General features: G+C 30.8%; 1 protein-coding gene across 7 annotated transcripts in view; it reads left to right on the top strand.

Annotated features, from left to right (window-relative positions):
• Positions 1-15,650, top strand: part of LOC129917687 (IQ motif and SEC7 domain-containing protein 2) — a 311,301-nt gene extending 295,651 nt beyond the window's left edge. For 4 of the 7 annotated variants that reach the window (XM_055997741.1, XM_055997745.1, XM_055997743.1 and 1 more), the window contains exons 3-5: positions 12,389-14,111; positions 14,174-15,005; positions 15,073-15,650. In XM_055997741.1, the coding sequence (XP_055853716.1) occupies positions 12,389-14,111; positions 14,174-15,005; positions 15,073-15,500 (2,983 nt within the window). In that variant the 3' untranslated portion in view covers positions 15,501-15,650. Of the gene's footprint in view, positions 1-6,046; positions 6,959-12,388; positions 14,112-14,173; positions 15,006-15,072 lie in introns of those variants that run through there. The other 3 variants (XM_055997742.1, XM_055997748.1, XM_055997747.1) reach the window with 2 other exon arrangements.
• Positions 15,651-23,395: the final 7,745 nt, after the last annotated feature.

The following is a 23,395-nucleotide window of genomic DNA, read 5'->3' as shown; positions in this document are numbered from 1 at the left end:
GAATAACTCGACTCGTCTCGGTGAATGAATGATTAAAATGTCATAAACCCTTTTATATATCTCTACATCTGTTGTGTGTGATGTGCTTGAAACAAAGGACTTTCAAAATGTGTAACGTTTTGTGTGCATTTGCATTGTGTATGATTTTTTTAAAATAAAAATGCAAAAGAAAGTCAAGTTTTCTATGTTGAAAACGGTATATTTTGAAATATGTGATGAATGCAAACTACAAATAATGCTAAATATGCACAAAGTTCATAAAGTGTAAAAACTGTCAAGTGGGTGGAGAGAAAAAAAAATTAAAGAAAAAAAGAAACAAAGACTGTTTCTGTTGTTTATAAAATCGTCACGGCCCACGGACAAGAGGATTAACGTTATTTTTAATATTTCTTTAAAAAAAAAAAAAAACGAGAAAAAAAATTCTTTTTTTAGAAAGAATAATTTTTTTTTTGACTTAGTTCGAAAAAAAAATAAATGTCACATAAATATTATTGTGAGTGTTGTTTGTCGTGTTATTTATTTCAACGAATCATGAAGAAATTGGCTGATTTAATTCGACGTTACAAACGTTTCTCCACAGGGTTAGTTGTTTTTTTGATTGATAGATGTTGCAGTGAAGTTGCAAAACAGTGTTTTGTTTTTATTGCTTTGCACATTTTTAAACAAAAAAGGGCAAGAAAAAATAGCTTTTGTATGCGAGCTTTATGTTTGAAGGGCAAGATAAATAATTTTATGAGGTTTTCCTTGAATGCTTCTTTTTTCATTTCTTACAAATTTCATCCTTAACCGCTATAACATCAAATTTTAAGCCTGCAAGTTTGCTTAAAGGGGTTCATTTTTTTTTGGAAGGCAATTTTTGACAGGTTCGTGTTAGGTTATGTTTGGCAATGAAATTAAAGATTTATATTTTTATTAGCAATAAAATATGCTTAGTTCTAAAAAAAACTTTTTCAAGAAAAAATAAAATATTCATTGCAAGACCGAAATATACATCTTCACCAAGTTTCATTTAAATTCACGTATAATTATTTGTAGGTTATATACTTTTATACAAATTGCACAGGATTACTTAAAGAAGTTAAGAATTCTAAAGAGCTTTTAAAATTCTTCTTTTAGAATTATTTAAGCCCATATTAACTAGGTGAAAGAGGCAAGTGCGCTGTCCGATAGAAGAAATTAAGTAAGTAACAATACATAAAAAAGAAGGTATGAAGATTAAATAGAGAATTCATAAACTTAATACCAATTTTTGCATACTCTCTTGGGCTCTCTTTATAATTTTCAAAAAAAAAAAAAAAAAAAAAAAAAACATTAATGAAAAATTTGAACAAACGAGTTCGTCGTTCAATTAAAAATAAATTGGACATCGTTCCACATTTTAATAGTTAACTTAATCAAAATAGTCCTCTTGAACTTGGAATTTCACTGTCTTCTCTTAAATCATAAGGAAAAAACTGAGATTTTCACTGATCTATTTGTTCGTTTTAGGTAAATGTGAACTATATTTAACAGAAAAAATTGCAACTAGCTTTATTTGGTTACAACAGTTACCACTATTTACAGCACTTTAGGTACCTTAAGCTTAGATCTTACTTTATTTCTTTAAAAAGCTTTTGAGAATTTTTTTGAAGTCACGCCTCATTGGACTTCGGTTAGACTTCTTAAACATTTTTAAATAACTTTATACAAGCTGGTAAAAAAATACCGGCTTCAGCTAGAAAATTATTTCTGGAGAAAATTGTATACAAGTTTTTACCTAACTATAAGATTATAATTTCTCTAATGTTAACAATGCTTTTCTGTCAGTTGAAACTCGTTTTCTTGCTTTTGTTAAATTTTCAAAAATTGATTAAGTGACAAAAAAAATCTGAACAACGAAAATTTTTCACTTTTTTTCACAGATTTCCTTCACTCGAAAAAAAAAACACCCTTTTATCTCAAATCCAACATTATTCCCAAATCTCATTAGATTCCTATTTTTGTGTCAACTGTTTGCAAATAATTCCTTATTTCCTTGCACTTCCATCAATAACACCTTTTCAAGTTTTATGGACTTATATTTTTCTTGCTTCGATGCTACATAAAATATAATTTAGCCTTGTTTTTAAATATGCATAAAAATATGTACCTTTATATCAGTTTTTTGGTACTAATCACGGATTTTCCCTCCTCCTCGAAAAAAATCGGTTGCTATGGCATGTAAATATTTTATTACAAAATATTGACAAATTTTGTATACTAATTTTCTTTCCTTAAAAAAAAACACCCTCTTACTCAAAATATTTATTTGTACCCTTCAAGCTCTTGCTTTTTTATGTACATTGTTTTTAAACAAAACCGCTTTTTTAATAAAAATATTTGTTATTCACCTCATCGCTTACCTCAAAAAATACCCTTCATCAAGATATTTTTATGGACTCATTTGATCCTTCATTCATATTGCAAATGAAAAGTTTTTGCCAAGTTTTATGATTATCATTAAATTTAAATTAATTTTAATGGTAAAATAACATTTCTCGTGTTTTCATTTTTGAATTTTTTAATTATTCATAAATGGTATTGTTCCTTCAATTTTCTGTTTGATGTGTGTCGAAATTGCTTTCGATAAACGAAAAATCTCACCTATTTAAAATTCAAAACGGTACATATTTCCATATTTTTAATAAATCAATCATTAATAATAAATTGAATTCACTGAATGATTGATTGCTTTAAGGACGATATACAAAAAATCTGTTTGTTTTATTGATTAAAGTTCCTAAAGTACCTATACCAAAAACCAGTAAAAAACAAATTGGAAATATTCCAGTAAACCTAAATTGATTTTTTTTTATTAAAATTTTCTATAATATCCACCCACTTCTTTTATTCCCTTTTTTCAAATCAATACCCATATCCTTCTTCATACACATTTTCAACAACAACTGTCGAATCAATCAACTTCATTTAGACTTAATTCCATAAAAAATATCACATCCGTCAGATTTATTATTTTTATATATGTTGAATTGCTGTTGATTGACATTTTTGTCGTATTCAATTTTGTTTTTAACTAAACACTAATAAAAAAAAAAGAACAAATAAAATCCGTTCCCACGTAATTTCTTGAAATGAATAAAGGAAATACAAACAAAAATACTTAACTTAACACAATCAACTTGAGTGATTCATTTCAAAATGGTATACTTGAGACATGTACCTAAAAATCCTTTTTTTAAATGTCACTTAGAGCTTTAATATAAAAATCCTCAAGAGATTACATTGAAATAATATACTCTTTCTTGCTTTTTTATTTACAAGAAAGAAAACAATTTAAAGCCTTCTCTTCCTAATGAACTCTTCATTCTTTATAAAAACAAAAATTTGTTGTCCTTTCATGCTTGTGTATGGAATGGCTTTAATTATAATCACAAGGCATTATTTTCCCGCCATAAAAACCAACAGCTTTTTAGGAGCTATAGCTTCTATATAGCTCCTATAAAGCAAAGTAGATATACAAATACTGTGTCGCATAGTTCTTCGCTCCCTATTTTTCTTTTTAATTTTATTTTCATTTCTCTCTACTTATACGCATGTCCTTAGTTTATTTTTATTTTCAAGTGCAATGAACTGCTAGTTAATTAGTCTAATTAAATACATTATAATGTGCACCACTGTGTTTATTACAAAGTTTGCTTCTAGTTTTTTTTTTTTTACTTTGTAAAAATAAAATAAGTAAACAAACATCCCTGGTTTTTGTATACTTTTTTGGCTTTAAAAATAATACTGTCATCTGTTTCGTGTTAGGGCGTCAATATCTGTCACTGGCATGACTTCATTTCCATTTGTATTTTCTTTTTCCTTTTTACTCGTCTGGTGAATGTGGAAATGGAAAATGTGAAATGTGAAAATACTTCTTGGAGTATTTACTTGTTTTGCTGCTTTTAATTTTCTCCAAATTAATCATGAACTTTACACACATTTTTGTGTTGGTGTTTTTTATTGACGCCTCCATTTAAAACGTGAGTTTATTTATGTCCTGTTCTTTTTTTCTGTCTGTCAAAAGCATTTTATTTTATTTCTCATGTTTTTTTGTTTGCTTCGTTATGTCTTTTTTGCAAATTAGGATGGAAGAGGATGAAGATGATTAAATTATTGACTAATTTTGTGAAATGCCTTTTACATGCATATATAGAACATGAATTTCTTTTTTGTTTACTTAATGGCAGTTTAGAATCAATTTTTTAAACCTGAATCTCTTACTTCACAAATGAACACCGCTTAAATTCGCTAATGTAAAATGTTCGTTAAATGTCAAAGATAAAAAGTCATATGTTTGATTTGACGTGTTAATTTTTGGAATTTATCTTAATCTACTACATTTTTTCTAGTTGGAAAGAACGTTGAAACAGCAACAATGTGAAATTGAAATTCGTTCCAAAATTGTCGCCAAATATTTCTCTATTCGATATTAACAGAATAAGGGCAGCATTTTTTTCAGTTTTGAATTTTTAAAAGTTACATAGTTTTAAAATTCAAATGACATTTGGGCAAGATTACCAAATGACATAAGCTAGCAAATTAATTGAGTAAGTTTGTATTAAGTCTAACAGAAGCTACAGCTTACCACTTGTAAAGCTTTATAGAAGCAAAATTGTAAGTCGGGTCTTTCCGATAAATTAATCAATTTGAATCCAATTATCCAAATTTTGACAGTTCACTTAAGCTGTTTTGAATCTTTCATCATTCTTTTCAACGAAGTAATGGCTGTCACTCTTGACTTTGACAGATTGTTTAAGATTATTTCGTTTGACAGCCTTTTTTCTGTTGGTTCTCTATATGATTATTTTATTTGAAAATGGCATAATCTGTAAAGTGGAGTTCACATTGACAGACACGCTGTCATTTGATCGGAGTGACCCCAGGGTCACTCATGTGACTTAGTTTGACATCGCTGTATTTTATCTTCTGCACGTTATTTTGAATACTCTGTCACTTCAAAGAAACACAGTTATTTGACGTCTATAAGACAAGCACAGACAAGGTTTGGCGTAGGTTTGTCAATTTTGCTTTTAAAAACTATTTCAATCAATTATTTTTAAAATTTTAACTGTTTTTTCCTGCCATGGATGCTCTCAAAATAAAAACATAAATATTTGACTCCTAGAACGGAATCTTAAAACGTAATCTGTGACTCATTTTACAACAAAATGTAATTTAAATATTGTTACAGAATAATTTAAACTCATAAAATTCTTATCTTGTTTTGTTATATTGAAGCACGACTTGTCAAAAAAATGCCCGCATCACATCATTTAACATCATCTGTCTTCTTATCAGATTGTTTATTTTTTTTTTTGACATTTTCAAGCTACAAGAAAAAATTCTTATAAATCCAAACCTGTGCTGACATTATAAATCATAATAAATTTCCTATCTTAACAAAATGTATAAACATCCCCCCACTCCTCTTCTCCCCTTCATAACCGTAAGAAAAAACACCTGACCAAAGTTAAAATAAATATAAACAAACCGACAAGAATGTGTATATACACATTAAACACCAGAACAAAAAAAAAAATGATAAAAATACCACAAAATTTGTTCTATACGACACACGAAAAAGCAACGTCAGAACTGCATTATGATGAACACACATTCGTTCTATTTGTAATGTAAACAAACAAAACCACACTATAAAAAAGAAACTTTAAAAATTTCATCACTCCTGTCATGTCTGACCCAATTTGTATAGAAGATTCGAAAAACATAATATCTAATTTATTAAGTGTATGTCGAAGTCTTCTTTTTTTAAATGCAAATGAAATAATAATAATTTGTCTATGTTTTCTCATCTGTCAATTATTTGTTATGTCAGAAAACTAAAGAGTCTGTTATAATTCAGACATTAAGTGTCTATAGTTTGTATTTTATAGTCATTTTTTTTTTTTAATAAAACGCAAAACTAAGTTAGAAATTACCCAACTCAAATAAATAAATGAGTTTTTCTTATCAAAAAAGCTTTAGGTAGAATAATTATAATTACTGTCTTATCTATTTTGTGTAGTATTTTTTGCAAGTAACATACAAACTTGTTGTCTATCTCTATACCAATAAAGTAGGTACGACGGGCAACTCACTGATAACTGGAAATGAAATTGTAGTCGGGGATAGATAGAATGGTTTTCCATTCAAAAAATTGCAGCCTACAATATAATTTTTTGGCACTAAACAAACTTTATAAAATAACAATTCAGTCTCTAATAACTTGTGACGTTTAAACCAACCCTGTGTGAATAGAAACGTTTGCCAAAAAACCATTAAAAATTACAAAAAAAAAACAAAACTCACAACCATCCCTGTATTGTTGTTATTCGGTATAGTGTCAAAAATCACCGCTGTACATTTATATAACAGCCATTATTACTGCCTAGTGATGTGCCAAAATTTAATGTGTGCATAAAATGAATTTGAAAACTAATTCTGTAGGCATTAACGTTAAGGGTAAATTCATTCAGTGGGAGTCAGCAACAACTTTGTCTCATGTTGCGGTTACGTCATTTTCATCATCATCATCATCAAGAGAAAAAGCTTCATCATCATTATCATCATCATCAACATTGTGGTCGACGGCATCATCATCTCAAACAGAGACAACAACCCCATTGACAGAAGGAAATGAACAAATGTCAGTGTCATCATCGTCATCGTCGTCGAGACAAAGCAGAAGACGTCAAAGTTTACATTGCATACGCAGGTGGGCGAGTGTTGAACGTAGGCGGAATTTAAAACCCCCATCAACTACTCCTATAACAACTACTACTACAGTGAAAAATATTATAGAAGTTCCGATCTATGATGATAGGAGGAATAATAATGATGATGGCTTGTCGTCATCGAATATGCATCAGAAGGATTATAATGATGATAAGAAAAACTCTTATAGAAGATTCTTCACCATACGGATTAAGTTTATGTGGTAAATTGTGTTTCTATAACTATTGAACTGACATTACTATAGGAGTAATTTCCGTTTTTGGTTTAATTATAATTTCAAAATTCAATTTTTGTTGATATAACAAACTAAGTGAAATGGAATGTGTGATTTTATCTTATCGAAAAGTTTTTAGTATTTTTATTTCTATCGAAGTCACTTGAGTCGAAGGTAATTAAAATCGAATTTCAAATCGATTTATTCTCTTGGGACTTTGACATTAAATTTGAAAAGTCATTTGACGTTTATTCTTTTTCAGTTCCGAAATGCCACTTTTTACCACAATATGCATTTTGTGACCAAAAAATCAATTATTTGTTTATATTAAACTACCTTACCATCCTTGAGCAATATTTCTTTGCATTACAAACAAATCTGTTGCAAACAAATAATACATTGCAGATAAGGAAGTGTTCCGAACAATTTCGTGATCGAGTAAGTGAACAGTTTTAGGGCCAGTTTGACTTAATTATGATGATAAGGTAGTGCATATTTTTACATAGGGTGTGACAGCTGGAGCTGGGCCAGTTTCAAAGTCAACACTTGAGCTTGTGCTTTTTTTTGACACGGAACGTGTTTTCACCAGCAAATAAGAATTGTTTGAAAACATTAGCTTTGATTTGTTGGGTGAGTTTAAAAGAAGCTATCTTTTTTTAGTTTTGCAAAATGTCAAATCTTAATGAGTTTTCATTTTGTTATCGTGTAGATAACCTGTCAAAATTTATATGTCATTTTTACAGGTTTAACCATAGATCAGAAAAAAAGAGGAAAAATTGTGAAATGCATTTTAAATGTCAGTTTTGACAGTAGGAAGAAATGTCAACCCATTATTTTGTTGACATGTTGTGTATATATTTTGGGGAATAGTATGAAGGGACTTCCCGTAGTACATAAACTACTTTGAACAAAAACCGACTGTTCCTTGCTTAACAATGACCCTTTGTTCCTTGATGGTAGCTTACATATTCAATATCCTTAGTAGCAAAGAGTGTGTTGAACAAGATAAATCCATGCCTAATTTAACTACCTTCGCAATGGGATTATTCCAATTGATTAGGTCTATAATTTGTCCCAAAAACAGAAAAGATCCATTAGGACCACCAACGAAGATGTTGAATAGGAAATCAAATCATGTTATCTAGGAAATTATTTCATCTTAACATTGAAGATACTAAAATAGCATCAAATCAGGGGGCTTAATATAGACAGACACACAATTGTATCCAAAAATATATAAAAGAACTCCAATAAGAGTTCATTTTATTCATCCATTATATCTACCTACCGCAGAGAGAGAAGTACCTACACATTTTCATCTCTTTTCTATTTTTATTAATTCATGTCTAAAAAAAAAAGGAAATGTGGAATATTAAGTTGACCCTAAATTTACTACTTTTTTTTCTTCTTCTTCTATCCATCAAATCAAATATGATTAGATAAAGAATAGATCGCCAACTCAGGATAACATACAAAATATGTAAAGGTAAATGTCTGGAGAGTGTCAAAATGCCAAACAATAGGATATAATTTGCACGTTCATTTTTCTATCTTTGTGTTTCTTTTATTTTTTTTTTTTTTGTTAAGGACAATCGAATAAATTGACAGCAGTCAGACAGAATTTAATGGTTCATTTCATATTTGTCAAGGGTTAAAGGGTTGACAAAGAAGTATAAAAATGGCGCAACCATAATGGCTTTTTTTTTATTCTTTGAAATTTTTGTAGGTATGATTTTTTTTTCATATTAAGATGTGACACTGATTTGACAGATGTAATGATGCATATAAGAAAAGAGAAAAAAAGACGTGCGTCGAATTTGAATTTATGTTAATTTAATTCAGTTAAAAATTAAGTTAGTAAAACAAAAGACAGATGGTCACTTTTTTTAAGAAATCATTAAATTAAGGGGTGATTGTAGGAATCACGATAATTTATAAGAAATCGAATAAAAGGGTAGGCATTAATGGTGAGACAGATAAATTTTACTGCAAATAAGACAATACAATTACACATTTATAAATCTTGGTTTCTGTATTTATTAATTTATTCAAATTTTATCTAACACTTATTCATAAGTAAGAAGAAATGAAGAAAGTCATGTTTTCCATCATAGCCAACAGTGTTCCAACACTTTTTTACAAAGTACATTATAAACAGAAACACATGACAAACACTGTCTTAGATGGCTTTAAACATGATGTTTAATTACAACTTAAAATCAGACAGTAAAACGTGATAAAATGGGTCTTTGTTTTAAAAACATACTAAATCATAGCAAATCGTTGTCTTCAGGCTATTGTATAATATTCTTCTCACAAGAAGTATTGATAATTGATATCTCTTTACATGTACTTTGTGTGATAGTGAGGAGGCAATTTAAATAGTATAGGTACTATAGGTAATAAATAACTCAACATTAGTTCGAAATTGACATGAATAATAGTTTTCATACATACAAGTATGATTTTATTTGCTGAATATATTTCAGAACAAAATGAGTTAATTTTTACCATTTCATTATTGAAATTTTCTGACGCCTGGTACTAGTTAAGTCAGAAATTAAAATAATGCAGATTTGTCCTTCTTATGAAAATGATGATGAAATTTTGTGACTGAACTCTTTAGTATCTCACGTCAAAGATCTGATTTAATTTTTGTTCTCTTTTGACAGATCAGCAAATCTCAACATTGGTTGTTCCTAAATGAATTTAAGCTTCATCTAAACAAAAAAAAAAAAGGTTTGTTTGCTCTTTTTGGGCAAAAATATGAAATCTGTCAAATTTTAATGAGGGGATGAAATTATTTGGGTACTTTTGTCCAAAAGTATCGAAACACTTAAAGACTGCTACCTTCTAATGTACCTTAACAAAACAAATTTTGTTATTAAATTTCAAAAGCTTAAATCTAAAAAGCGAGAAAAAACTGAATTGTCAAAAATGTCAAATTATTTGCTCTCCCGCGAGCGCTCACTTTTATGAAAAATTACACATTTTCGAAGTACCTCTAACTATACAACAAGAACTGGGTTCATTATGTTGAAAAATGTAGCCAAACAGTCCTAATGCGAAAGCTTCATAAAAGAGCAAACCCTGTTTTTTCCTACAACAGGGTGACCCAAAAGTTGTTACATGATTTTTTTGTTTTATTTTTTGTATAATTTAGAAACTTTCACTTTAGGTACTTTGTATTACCTATAATGGATGAATTTATTCTATTCAGCCACGTTTTTTCGTTTTTGCGTGTTTTTAAATATATTTTGTTAACGTCTTAAAGAGTCGCGGGATATACACATGGACTCGAAACCTAAAAAAAAAAACTACCAAAAAGAAGTTTCGGACGATCTTTTTCGCCAGTGCGAGCGAATCGACTTTTTCTGTAATAGTATTTGTATACGATTCATATCTTTATGACGTGTATTTTTGGTCCCTTCTTTCAGGAACTTTAACGTTAAACTTTTATTTCCCGTTACATGTAAAATTATACGATTTTTTTTGCCCACCCTGTTATTTCGCACACAATAGTCAAAAACAGCTGAATTTTGAGCTTGCATGCAAATTGATTTGAAAACATGGTTGAAGATGTTTACATGGTGCTTGATATTTTGCGTGCTTTGAATTTCAATTGCAGCTGTCTATTTAATAAACGGATGTAGTAGGTATTTTAAGATAAGGTATTGGAAAAGTGACAATTTAATTTGTCTTAATAGCTTTACGTAGCGTTTATTTAGTCGTTTTTGTAAGGCGTTAAAGCAAGATTGGTTACATTTATGTATATTTAAATTCTTTGTTAGCTATTCCTGTAAAATAAATATAAAATTTTAAGAACAAACATTCCAGGTTTTCGGGGAGTTTCTCAAGTTCAATGTGCTGAAGGATTTTATTTTTTATTAGGATATTATCAGCCCTATTCTTCTATTCGATTCACGTGAATCGAAGGATTCCCTTTTCTTAATCATGTCAAAATGGCTTTGAAAAACTTCTAACTTTCGATAGCAAAGTGTTGTTCCAGTCTGTTCTAGAAATTCAAAAGAAAAACAAATTGTCCAAATTAAATTTTTAACACCTTTTAAACGCTTCTAATTTTAGATTTTCACGTCAATCGAATATTCTAATAGGGCTGTGTGTCTTCAATAAGTTGAAACCCAAAAATTTCTTAAGATTATCCTTTAATTGCAGTTCGAATGTAAAAAAAAAAAAATTTAGGTATCGTTTAGGCGATTGATATAATTTTTTTTCTGTATATTTTACACATTCGACAATCATGTTTATTTATATCAAACTTTATGCCCGCATCATCCTCCCTTGAACCCAAAAAATTTCACTCAAAAATTTCTTGAAATCTTCAAAAATCATCTCAAAAGGTACAATTGAGTGAAAAATTGTACCTATTTCCAGAAATTTTAATTCCCCTTAACAAATTTTATATTAACTTCTACATCACATACTTCTCTCATATTCCTCATTGGAACAACAATATATTTTTTATATATATAAATCACCCTTCGTATGATGAATATAAAAATATTGTCGATTGAACACGAATCCATATCCCATTCCCAATCCTGTGTATGCATTGCATTTCCTTCTTTGAATTTTACTCTCAACTCAAAGAGCAAAACCCAAAAAGGACGCACAAAATTATTATTAGTGTAGCAACTACATTGTATTATACTCATCCCTTGTAACCATCACAAAAGAATCCTCCTCCACTTCCCTTTTGTAGTGGTAGTAGATAATAATAACACGAATGATGAAGATCCCATTTGGCTTGTGAATTTCCGATTAAAATTAGACCCTTGTGCACGCAATTTTCAAAAAAAAAAAAAAAAATACAAAAACCAACAACAACAATTCAATTTCATTGAAAAAACCAGGGGTGCATCCTGAATTCAATTCCCCTCACTCATTCCAGTCGAGAATCCAAAGAACCAACAAAAAAATACTCACAGCTGAGCATTTAATATTTTGTGAAACAGCCGGCAGCAGGCAGGGAACTGAGGGTTGTTGGATTCATTCGACTGCATTTACTCATCAGTTCCATAAAACCTATATTCGTTTGAGATGCATTTTTTGGGTGCAGATGTACTTTCAAATGCAGTTCCTTAAATAACTTATTTCTCAATTCAAATGGATTCGATTTTTCCCAAAAACTTATTTCTTAACTTCCCTAAGAACCATCTAAATTATCATCTTTGATCTATTTCATATCAAAGAAATAAACAAAAAAAAAAGAGCTAATCCAAAGAAAGTACCTTTGAAGAAACACTTGGGAGTAATTAACTTCTCACCAATGCTTCATCGAACGTAAATAAACAACATTTCCATTTCTTCTTCATCTTTTGATCTATTTTTTTTCTCATTTTTTATACAAAAGAACAACTTATTTATCTTTTTTTTTTTTGTTTAATTCAATTTCAGGTACGAACTCTCCCAGGATCTGCTGGAGAAACAAATTGAATTACTTGAACGTAAATACGGAGGAGTGTGTGCCCGCAACGCGGCAATCACAATACAGCGTGCCTTCCGACATTATATGATGGTTAAGAAGTTCGCCTCCATCACAGCTATGGCCAAAGCAGAGAAACGTCTTAGCCGACGTATGATGATGGCAGCTGCAGCAGCTGGCGGTGGTACCACAGAAGATGGACCACCATCTAATACATCTTCATCATCGGCTTATGGCAGTGCCACCGAATCTCAGCTGGAACATCCATCCCAGCAACAACAACAACAGCATTCACACCAAGCACGTGTTACAATTATGGCTGGTCCACCTGGTACAGCTCGGACACCACCATCCCGATCGATGTCATTGAGAGAACGACGTCATCTCGACTCAAGTCCAATTCCCAGAAGTCAATCGGGTAATACATCACCAATGCCAGCAGCTCATAGTACGTGTTGGTCACAGTCTCCGGTAATTTCAGGTGCAGCATCAACAGCTTCATCAGCGTCGACTGCTTCTTCCAATTCGTCCCATCCACATGTGAATTTGCTTCATGCAACCGAACAGCATTACTACAGTTCCGCCGCCCAGATACAAGCCCAGATCAGTGGACCACATTATGTGTCCTCTCAGTCGACCTATCATGCTGTTCCACACGATGTCAGCTATAGTTCGAATTCGAGTCATTTGGATTCCTCACTAAATGCATCATGGGTCAGTACTGGAGGCACTTTAGTGCCCGGAACATCCCCACACACGCCATACTATTCTGCAGCTCAGATTTATATGCGACCCAAAGCATTGGTCACGACATCCGAACGTAAAAAAGTACCTCCAGAGGTGCCAAAGCGTACATCATCGATAACAGCTCAGCAAGCTGCTGCCCAACAACAGATGATGGCACAAATGCGACAAACTCCTCCTCCACCTTCGATGATCCGCACCAATGGACTGTGTAAGACGGCAGAAAATGGAAGTCTCACGTCGGTACAGAGTTCGGGAAGTGATTCGAGTGCAACATCAGTTGATCGAATGGCCAATTGTGATTTGGGATCAGATCGTTCAAATTCACCACAAACATGGAAACGTGGCACAACTCTCAATAGCTCCAATCAGTTTAGTACCCATTCACCCGATCATATCTTGATGATGGCTTCCCATCCACCAGCAGCTGCTGCTGGTATGGTACTCGTTTCGGATGATCACATGAGCTCACATACGAGTGCTGCACAATATGAGCAGCACAATGAAGCCGATCAATTGAATGTAGCTGCCACAACAACACAGAACTACAAAGTGTCCGAAACTATTCGGAAGAGACAATATCGTGTTGGATTGAATCTATTCAATAAGAAACCAGAGAAAGGTATCACCTATTTGATTCGGAGGGGATTCTTGGAGAACACTCCACAGGGAGTGGCGAGATTCTTGATCTCAAGAAAGGGTTTGTCCAGACAAATGATTGGTGAATATCTGGGTAATCTACAGAATCCATTTAATATGGCTGTTTTGGAGTGCTTCGCTGGAGAATTAGACCTCTCGGGAATGCAGGTTGATGTAGCGTTGAGGAAATTCCAGGCATACTTCCGTATGCCGGGTGAGGCGCAGAAAATCGAACGACTCATGGAGATCTTCTCACAGCGCTATTGTCAGTGTAATCAGGATATTGTTGGACGTTTAAGGTCATCCGATACGGTAAGTCTTTCTTTAAAATTGAAACCAACTCATTTCATGACCAAATTCTTTTCTTTTTTCAGATCTTCGTTCTAGCATTCGCCATCATCATGCTCAATACAGACCTGCACACACCAAACCTCAAGCCCGAACGGCGAATGCGTGTCGAAGATTTCATTAAGAACCTTCGCGGCATCGATGACTGCCACGATATTGATCGTGATATGTTGGCTGGCGTCTATGAACGTGTCAAAGCCAATGAATTCAAACCTGGCAGTGATCATGTCACCCAAGTAATGAAAGTCCAAGCCACTATAGTTGGCAAAAAACCAAATTTAGCTCTGCCCCATCGTCGTTTGGTCTGCTATTGTCGGCTATATGAAATTCCCGATGTTAATAAAAAGGAACGACCCGGTGTGCATCAGCGTGAGGTGTTCCTATTTAATGACCTGCTAGTTATAACCAAAATCTTTAGCAAAAAGAAATCTTCGGTCACATATACATTCCGAAATAGTTTTCCATTATGCGGAATGATTGTAACATTATTGGATGTACCAAATTATCCATATTGCATTCAATTGTCGCAAAAAGTCGATGCTAAAATTCTGGTCACTTTTAATGCTCGCAACGAGCATGATCGTTGTAAATTTGCTGAAGACCTTAAAGAGTCTATTAGTGAAATGGACGAAATGGAGTCATTGCGTATTGAAGCCGAGCTAGAGCGACAAAAGTCATCGAGAACTCGCCCAAACGGCAACTCGGAGAATCGTGATAGCGGAGTGGCCGATGTTGAGGTGTGTCCGTGTCCATTCCAATCACCGCAGGGCAGTGATTCGACAAATGGCAATCACGACACAGCGGCACAGCTAAAACGCAGCGCCCTCAGCAACAGTCTGCTGGATATGCACGAGCAATGTAAGTTAAGCGAGATGCACATGTCATTTATGGCTTATTGATGATGAAAATTTGCTTCCTCCTTTAGTTGGTAACGAAAAGCCCCAAAGACGTGGCAGTGTAGGATCTTTAGATAGCGGCATGTCCATATCCTTCCAATCGACCACAGCGAGCAGTGCCTCGCGTGAGAATGCGGCTGTTGTGGCTGCTGCTGCTAATGCCGCTGCAGCTAAAATGCGTTTTCCACAACAAGGTGGCGGTGGTGGTGTTGTTGGTGGACCAGTTATGGTGCAACATGGTCAACAATATCCCGGTCATCATATGATGCAGGCATACCATCATCACCCGACTATGATGATACCCCATCCAGGCATGATTCATCCACATCAATTGCAGCCCCAACCCCATCCGCAGCAACAACAACAACAACAACAGATGCCACTAACCGGTCGTATTCCGGGTAGGGAGAGAAAGATGTCTCGGTCTGAAGAGAGTGGCCGCTCAACAGAGGTTTAAATTATAATTAATTAATTAATTATATTATGAGGACATTTTTTTTTAATGGTCGTATATATTGTACATTTATTTCTTTGTTTATAATTTTTTTGTTGAGTATTTTTTTATTGATAATTTAATTTTTAAGAAATCGAAAAAAAAAAATAAAAACAAATCATACAGAGAGCATAAAACCGAAAAGTTTCTAGGTTATGAGATAAAAAGGAGCACACAATTTATCTTTTGTGTGTGTCCTTTTTTTTGTTTATTTGTGTGTAAATCTAAAAAGGAAGAAGAAGAAGGAAGAATTTTGTAAAACACAATTTTAAGTTGATTTTATTTTTGTAAATTTTTTTGTTGCTTCTTTTATTTTTAAAAATATTTCTTCAATTTTAAATATTATTATTATTTAACAATTTTTTAATTTTATTTTTTTCTTTGTTTTGTTAACCTTGTATACATTGATGAATATATATATATATATATAAATATAAATATATTATATAAAAAATTTAAATACAAATTTCGATATATATATATATAATAAACATACTTATAAATATGTATTTGACTTGAGCCATTCGGACTTATCCGCTAAGTAAAATAAAAATAACAAATATAATTATATATAAAAAAGAAAAGAAAAAAATAAATACACTAATAATTATAATAATAATAAATACACAATAATTATTATAATATATTGTGGAGGAGATAATTTAAGTCATTGATTGCGATTATTATATATATAAATGTATAATTATTATAAAAAACAAAAAATTCAAAAAGTAATAAAATCAAAAAAATATATAAAAAATAAATTTCCTGTAACAGTGAACACATGGTTTTTTTATTTTCTTATATACATATTTTATTTAAATTTATTTTATTCTTTATTTATTATTTTACAGAAACACAAACAAGAAAGAGGATGTCGAAATTATATTCGATATTTTTTTCCTATTAGCTATCTATGACTTTTCGAAGTTTTTAATAGAAGCCTGGTACTGCATTTGTAAGCTTCAAATTAAATTCTTTAAAAACGAGGTAAAAAGTAAGAAATAGCTATTAATAAGAATTTGAAAAAAAAGAACTAGCAACGCATTGCGCTCGAGAGGTAGTTGTAGTTCAAATGTATCGAAACATCCGATTAATTCAGAGACAGAGACAGAACAGCATAATGGGTTTTGTTGAATGGCATTGCGTTTTAAATGGAGTGTCCTACTTTTTTTTGTTTAAACAAAACACTTATTATATGGCCATATTCTCTCGTTTAATGTAGACAAATTAGTTTAATGACTAATCAGTTGTTTGCTGACCATGTTTTACTAGAATAGTTTATTTGTGAGACAACTTATGAAAACTATGAAGAGGGTTTGAAATAGTAGAGGATTTGATAGGATAAACACTTTTTTTCGATTTATTAAAAGACCAATAAAAACAAAACAGGAACAGTGCAATGCTGTAATTTTTGAATTATTATTTAATGATTTAAAAGAAAATATTTTATGTGAGGAAACAAAACTTTAGTCTGTCTGTTCCTAGAAGTGCTCATCGAATTAAAATTTCGAACTTAAATAGATAATAAAGGCCAAGTTCAACATATTCACGTAGGCCTCTATAATATCTTATTATTATTCGGTGTCTTAGAAATGTGATACACATTTTATTTATTTTTTTTTTTTTTTGATTTAACTGAACTTCAAGGCGAATTTCTTATTTACCTAATAGGTACTAACAACACGACATGAGCTGGCTTCGCGAGTCATAACAAGCCCTTGTTATGAATTGCAAAACTTGTTTATCCTCTCTACTACTACAATCACCTGATTTATTTTATCTTCTTGTGTATTTTATGTATTTTTTTAAATCTAACATCATTTTTGATACCTCTGCAATTGAACTTGAATCTTATACGAAGAAAACTTAAAAAAACACACCTTTAAAACTGATCTTTCTTTGTCTTCTATGAAAATCAGTGGCCTATAGTGTGTTTCTTTTAAGCAATTTTCAAAAAAAAAAAAAGATTTCTCGTTAAAGTGGTTTTTGAGATAATTAAACTTCCGAATTGGTATATAACAGGTACCTAACGTTAGTTTTGGTCCTTAAAAAATAATTTACTGGATTATCCAAAAATCCACGTTTGAAGGGAATCAACCCATCTATTAAGACTGGGTACATACACATTATGTATTTTCATAATGTCATGTTTGATAATTAACTTCGATTTCGAATTTTTTTACAAATTTAAGAACAATACTTTCCTCGAAATATTTTTTTTCACAGAGAATTTTAACTTGAAAAAGAGTGAAATGTCATTTTTTCGGAAAGAATCCTTTACGCTGCACTCATAATAATCCTGGGGCCTATTTCTCGTCAAGCTACATTTACTATATATCGACGACCCTAAAAAACTAATAAATAACCAATAATAGTTAGGAAGATTATTCCTCCCGGGAACATATTTAAAAGTTGAAAAAAAATTTAAATTGTTTAATTTCGATTAGGCATATAAGGTCTTGGCAACATCCTTAACTATGATTATGAATTTCCCTCATTTATCTAAGACCCCAGTTTATAAACTCGGATTTATAAGATGACTATGACTATAAAAATAAGTCCATAACATTCAATGAATAATAGAACGATAGATTCAAAACTACACAACTGCCTTGTTCTCCGGTTATCTGTTAAAGCTAAGTATGTATTTACTTTCATTGAACCATATTAAATTTATTACTTTTTGGGTTTTAACTTTAAATTTGTACACAACAAAACTAACACAAAACCAATAAATAAGACTTTAATAATAAAAAATTATTCTAAGTAATAACAACAAAAAATATAGAGAAACATAGATGAATGAGAAAAAAATACAAAATTTATTTTTTTATTGCTTCAACACTATTTATTAAAAAAAAAATAATAATAATTTAACAAATAAAATTAAAACTCACATTTCACTGTAAATATGAACGCACATATATTTGTTATATTATTTAAGAATTAAAAAATTATAAAAAATTTAAATTTATCAGCAGCAAAAAAAAATATTTAAACAAAAATAAAAAAAAAAAAAAACAAGTTCTTCAATATAAACATCTCGATGTGTTTCAAAAAATTTCAATTTTAAATAAATTTCTTCGATAGATATTTAAACAAAAAAAAAAAAACAATAAACCATAAACTTATATCGACTATTAAGTAAGCAAAAAAAAAAAAAGAAAATAAGTAAGTTTTTTGTGTTTTTTCGCTGTTCGCATTAAAGTTTCATGATAAATAAAATAAACAAAAAAAAATATTCTAGAATTATAAAATACATTTAATTGCAAAATAATTATAATAAAAATAAAACAAGAATGAGTGATAACGTATGCATTTTGTCTCAGTTTGTTGTTAAATTTAAGTTTACCCGATTGAGTGTTATTTTATATATGTGTAAATATAAAAAAATAAAAAGATTAATGAAGAGACACAAAAAATGTTATTTAAGTCAGTCATTTTATTATAAATCATAACTAACTATTTAAAAAAAGCAACAACAAGAAAATTGAATTATAAAAAAATATAAATGAGAAATAAAATGATACAATATACACATCGTTTGTGAGCCAAAAAAAAAATATCGTTTTATTTTTTATTTGAAAACACATACATGGTTTGGAATCTGTAGATAGACAGATTGGTAGTTATCAACAAGAGTAAGCACTCTCGACAAATGAATATAAGGTCTTAATTTTAGTGCAAATTTAGTTCTGATACTGATATTTTTTTTAAGGTCACTGTGGTGTATGAGTAACCTTTTTTTTATTAATCTTAACCTAATGCAAACTATTCTACTTTGAGTAATTTATTAATAAGACGAGTTGCATATTCATCTATTCCATATATGACCTCATATCCTTAAAGTAAAATTTTTTTCGAGACTTGTGTCTAAAGATATCTACTTCAAAAAATTGGAAACAAAAACGTTCGATTGCAAATAACTGAGCAACCCGAACTCCTACAAACTTTTTGTTTTCATTTACGAATAGAGTCTAAAGAGTCCTTTCTTTTGATGTCTCATTCGATAGAGTTGGAGAAAATTTTTGAAAATTCTGAATTTTTAGACAAGGATAATTTTCGAAAATCTTAAAAAAATAAATTTATAATTTTTTTAGCTAAATGCATAGAGTCTAAAGAGTCTTTTCTTTTGATGTCTCATTCGATGGATTTGGAGAAATTTTCTGAAAATTCTGAATTTTTAGACAATAATTTTCGAAAATCTTAAAAAAATCGATTTGTGATTTTTGTACCTAAATGGATAGGTCTATTCAATAGGAAATCATATCTCTTAACCAAAATTTTTTTCGAGACTTGGGTCCGAAGATATCTGCTGCCAAAAATAGAAAAAACATAATTTTCGATTGCCAATACCTCAAAGGAGGATTTGGTTTTCATTTTTAGAGCTTAAAAATACCTTTCTCAATCGAATGAAATTTTTAAAAATCCAATTTTTTTTTGGCAAGGGATACCAGTCGATTTTTTTCGAAAATTTAAAAAATACCGATTTGTAATTTTTGTACCTAAATGGATAGGTCTGTGCATTATGAACTCATATCCCTTAATTAAAACTTGTTTGGAGACATGGGTCCAAAGATATCTGCTTCCAAAATAGAAAATAAATATTTCGATCGTAAATTGAAAAGCGTTTTTTTTCAAAATAGCCCAGTCATTTTAGTCATTTTTAAGCCCAATCTGCTGAAAAATTCCTACTGGGCTGAATTTTGGTATACAGCTTAATGACGGCTTTGTTATGAAGACGTGAAAAATCGACATTGATATCGTGTCCCCGTTAAGAGTTATAGGGGTCAAAAGGTCACAAAAACTGGTTTTTCACGATTTTCAGCAAAACGGTAAGTCTTATCAAAAAATTTTCAAAGCAAGAATTGTAGACCAGATTATTATATATAAAAAGTGTCATGACACGTGAAAAACCAGTTTTTGTGACCTTTTGACCCCTATAACTCTTAACGCGGACACGATATCAATGTCGATTTTTCACATCTTCATAACAAAGCCGTCATTAAGCTGTATACCAAAATTCAGCCCAGTAGGAATTTTTCCGCAGATAAAACCTAAAATTACTGGACTAAAACTCAACAAATGTTTTTTTTTCAAATTTTTCAGGAGAAGGTTTTTTGTTTCCATTTGAATACAAAATCAAATTTTCAAAACTTTTACTCTCAGATTAGGTCACAAAAATTGAATACAGCTAAAATTGGATTGTATTAAAGCAAAATAGCTTAAAAAGATCATAAACAGTAGATTTTGAAAGTCCATTTTAAATTAAAATTTTGTGACTATTATGTTGAAAATAAAGTACCTATCTACTTTTCTGCGTTACGTGTTCAATATCTTAAAATGGTCAAAGGATAAAAATAGACTATTTAATAAAAACATCAAAAATGTCGTTTTTTCTCATTTTTTCTCATTTTTGAATAGTTTTTCTTGTTTTTTTTACAATTTTTTAATTAAAAAGTTTTTAAAAGGATACATTTTGATAGGAAATTTAATTATCTACAAAAAATTACTCATACAAATTTGCAAATTTGGCTTGTTTTTCAAGTTATAGAAGAGGTTTGTGTATGGCTTTTTCATACTTGCAGGGCAGCTTTCAAGCTTTCAAGACAAAAACTCAAAAACTAACAAAAAGAGTTGAAAATAATGATCGTTACAAAAATGGTCAATACTTTGTAACTTATCCATAGATTTTGAAGACATTTATTATGTTATCTTATCCAGAAAGTGTACTACACACACATGCAAAATTTAAAACTATGAGGAATTGAAAGATTTTGATTTCCGTTTAAAAAATCGATTTTTTTAAAAAATGTTTTGATACATTGCACTTAAACATATGCAGTGAAGCAGAATAATTTTTCTAAAGTGTTTCTTGTTTATTTATTCAGCTTTCAGGTGCCGGTTTTTTTTGTTCAGATTGATCGTTTATTATTTAAGATAAAGCTTGAATACTCGGCCTTACCACGTATTTCATCGTATCGGAAATTTTCTACGATTTCCGAATAAAGGTATAACTACAACGGCCACTTTTAGCAAAAAGTCAGAAAGTGAACATTTTCAAACTCATTTTGTGACAGTTTTTCCGACCATAAAATTTAAAATAATGACGCAGAAAGCTTATTTTTTTGTTTAAAAAACAATTTTTGTAGTTTTTTTTTCCAAAAACAAATATCGCTAGAAAGAAATAAAAAATTTTACTTTTGTAAAATTCCCACTTTTTCATTTTTTAGGTCATTGTAGTTAAAGCCTGGTACGCTGCTCGCGCTAAATTTTAGCTCCCATACAAATTATCGAAAAATTTTATCCGAGCTAAAATGGATCCCATACAAATTATCGATAACTTGTATGGGAAATTTATCTCGCCTAAAATTTAGCGCGAGCAGCGTACCAGGCTTAAAAAAAATCATTTGAATGAAAAAACTATCGAATAAAAAACTATTCGAATGGAAATAGTAACTAAATGAATGAATGAATGATTTAAACTATCGAATGAATGAATATTTTACAATCGATATTTTGATAGTTTTTATTCGACAGCTCCCATCACTACTTAAAACAATCACAAAATCCGAATGTGGTGACGATTTGTGATTACACTGGTCAACAAGGTTTTTGCCACAACAACCAAAATATACTTTTCTAGTAGTTTTTGATGTGCTGAACTCGAATCTGAAGTCAAAAAATTGTTATTGGCCTCCGTGTTTTAAATATTACCGTTAGAAATGTCAAAAAACGTCATTTTTGCTGCTTTCGAGGTTTTTATGTGGGGTAATTCATTATGAATAAATTTGTAACGGTGGCTATAAGAACTGGTTTTATTCTTTTAAAAAATGTTTAAATCTTTCCGATATCTCTTTTACTGCCCGAGATATTTAAAATCTAAGCAGCGGTCTTTGAATCAGAAACAACAACTTATTAAACTTTAAACTTTTTTTGCCACAAGAACCAAAATATACTTTTCTGAAGGTTTTTGGTTTGCTGAGCTTGAATCCGCAATCAGAAAAATTTCATTAGCCTTAGTTCTTGAAATATTACCGTTATAAAATGAAAAAAAAAACCGTTATATTTCAAGAACGGAGGCTAATAGAACTTTTCTGATTGCGGATTCGAGTTCAGCTACCCAGAGACCTTCAGAAAAGTATATTTTGGTTCTTGTGGCAAAAATTCTGTGACCAGTGACTTAATCTTTAGATAAAGTTTAGTTTCTCTTTGGCTTATTAACTGAAACTTAAGATATCTCGAGCAATAAAAGAGATATCGGGAAAATTTAAAAAGTTTTTAAAAGAAGAATATCTGTTCTTATAACTACCGTTACAAATTTGTTTATAATGAATTATTACTCCACATAAAAACAGAACCTCGAAAACAGCCAAAATCACGTTTTTTAGCATTTTATAACGGTAATATTTCAAAAACGGAGGCTAAAAAAATTCAGTACCCCCAAAACTACTAAAAAAGTATATTTTGGTTCTTGTGGCAAAAAAAAGTCAAATTTTGCTGACCAGTGTTATTTTTTCGGAAATTGCAGCAAATTTCCGATACGAATAGAGTTCATAATAAGGCCGATTATGTATGGGTATGGTAGGAGAAACAACGACAAAAAAACTTTGAAAAATCATATCTCGAAGATAATGAAAGCTAATTTATGTATTTCATACTTCTCTTCCCACATGAAATTTCCACCCTAAAGCCTAGTACGCTGCTGAAGCGAAACGAAATTTTCCATACAAAATTTCCATTGACTTAATATATATGGACTGCTAGAAGCATATTCAGGTTGGTTCCACTTGTTTCTTCGCGATACTAGCGCCCTAAAAAAAAGCGGAGAATAAGTGCAATATTTTTGACGAAGT

The sequence above is a fragment of the Episyrphus balteatus genome, chromosome 4, assembly GCF_945859705.1.
Source record: "Episyrphus balteatus chromosome 4, idEpiBalt1.1, whole genome shotgun sequence".
NCBI classification, from domain to species: domain Eukaryota; kingdom Metazoa; phylum Arthropoda; class Insecta; order Diptera; family Syrphidae; genus Episyrphus; species Episyrphus balteatus.
Note: the sequence above shows the minus strand (reverse complement) of the source record. Positions and strands in the feature narration are given on the sequence as shown.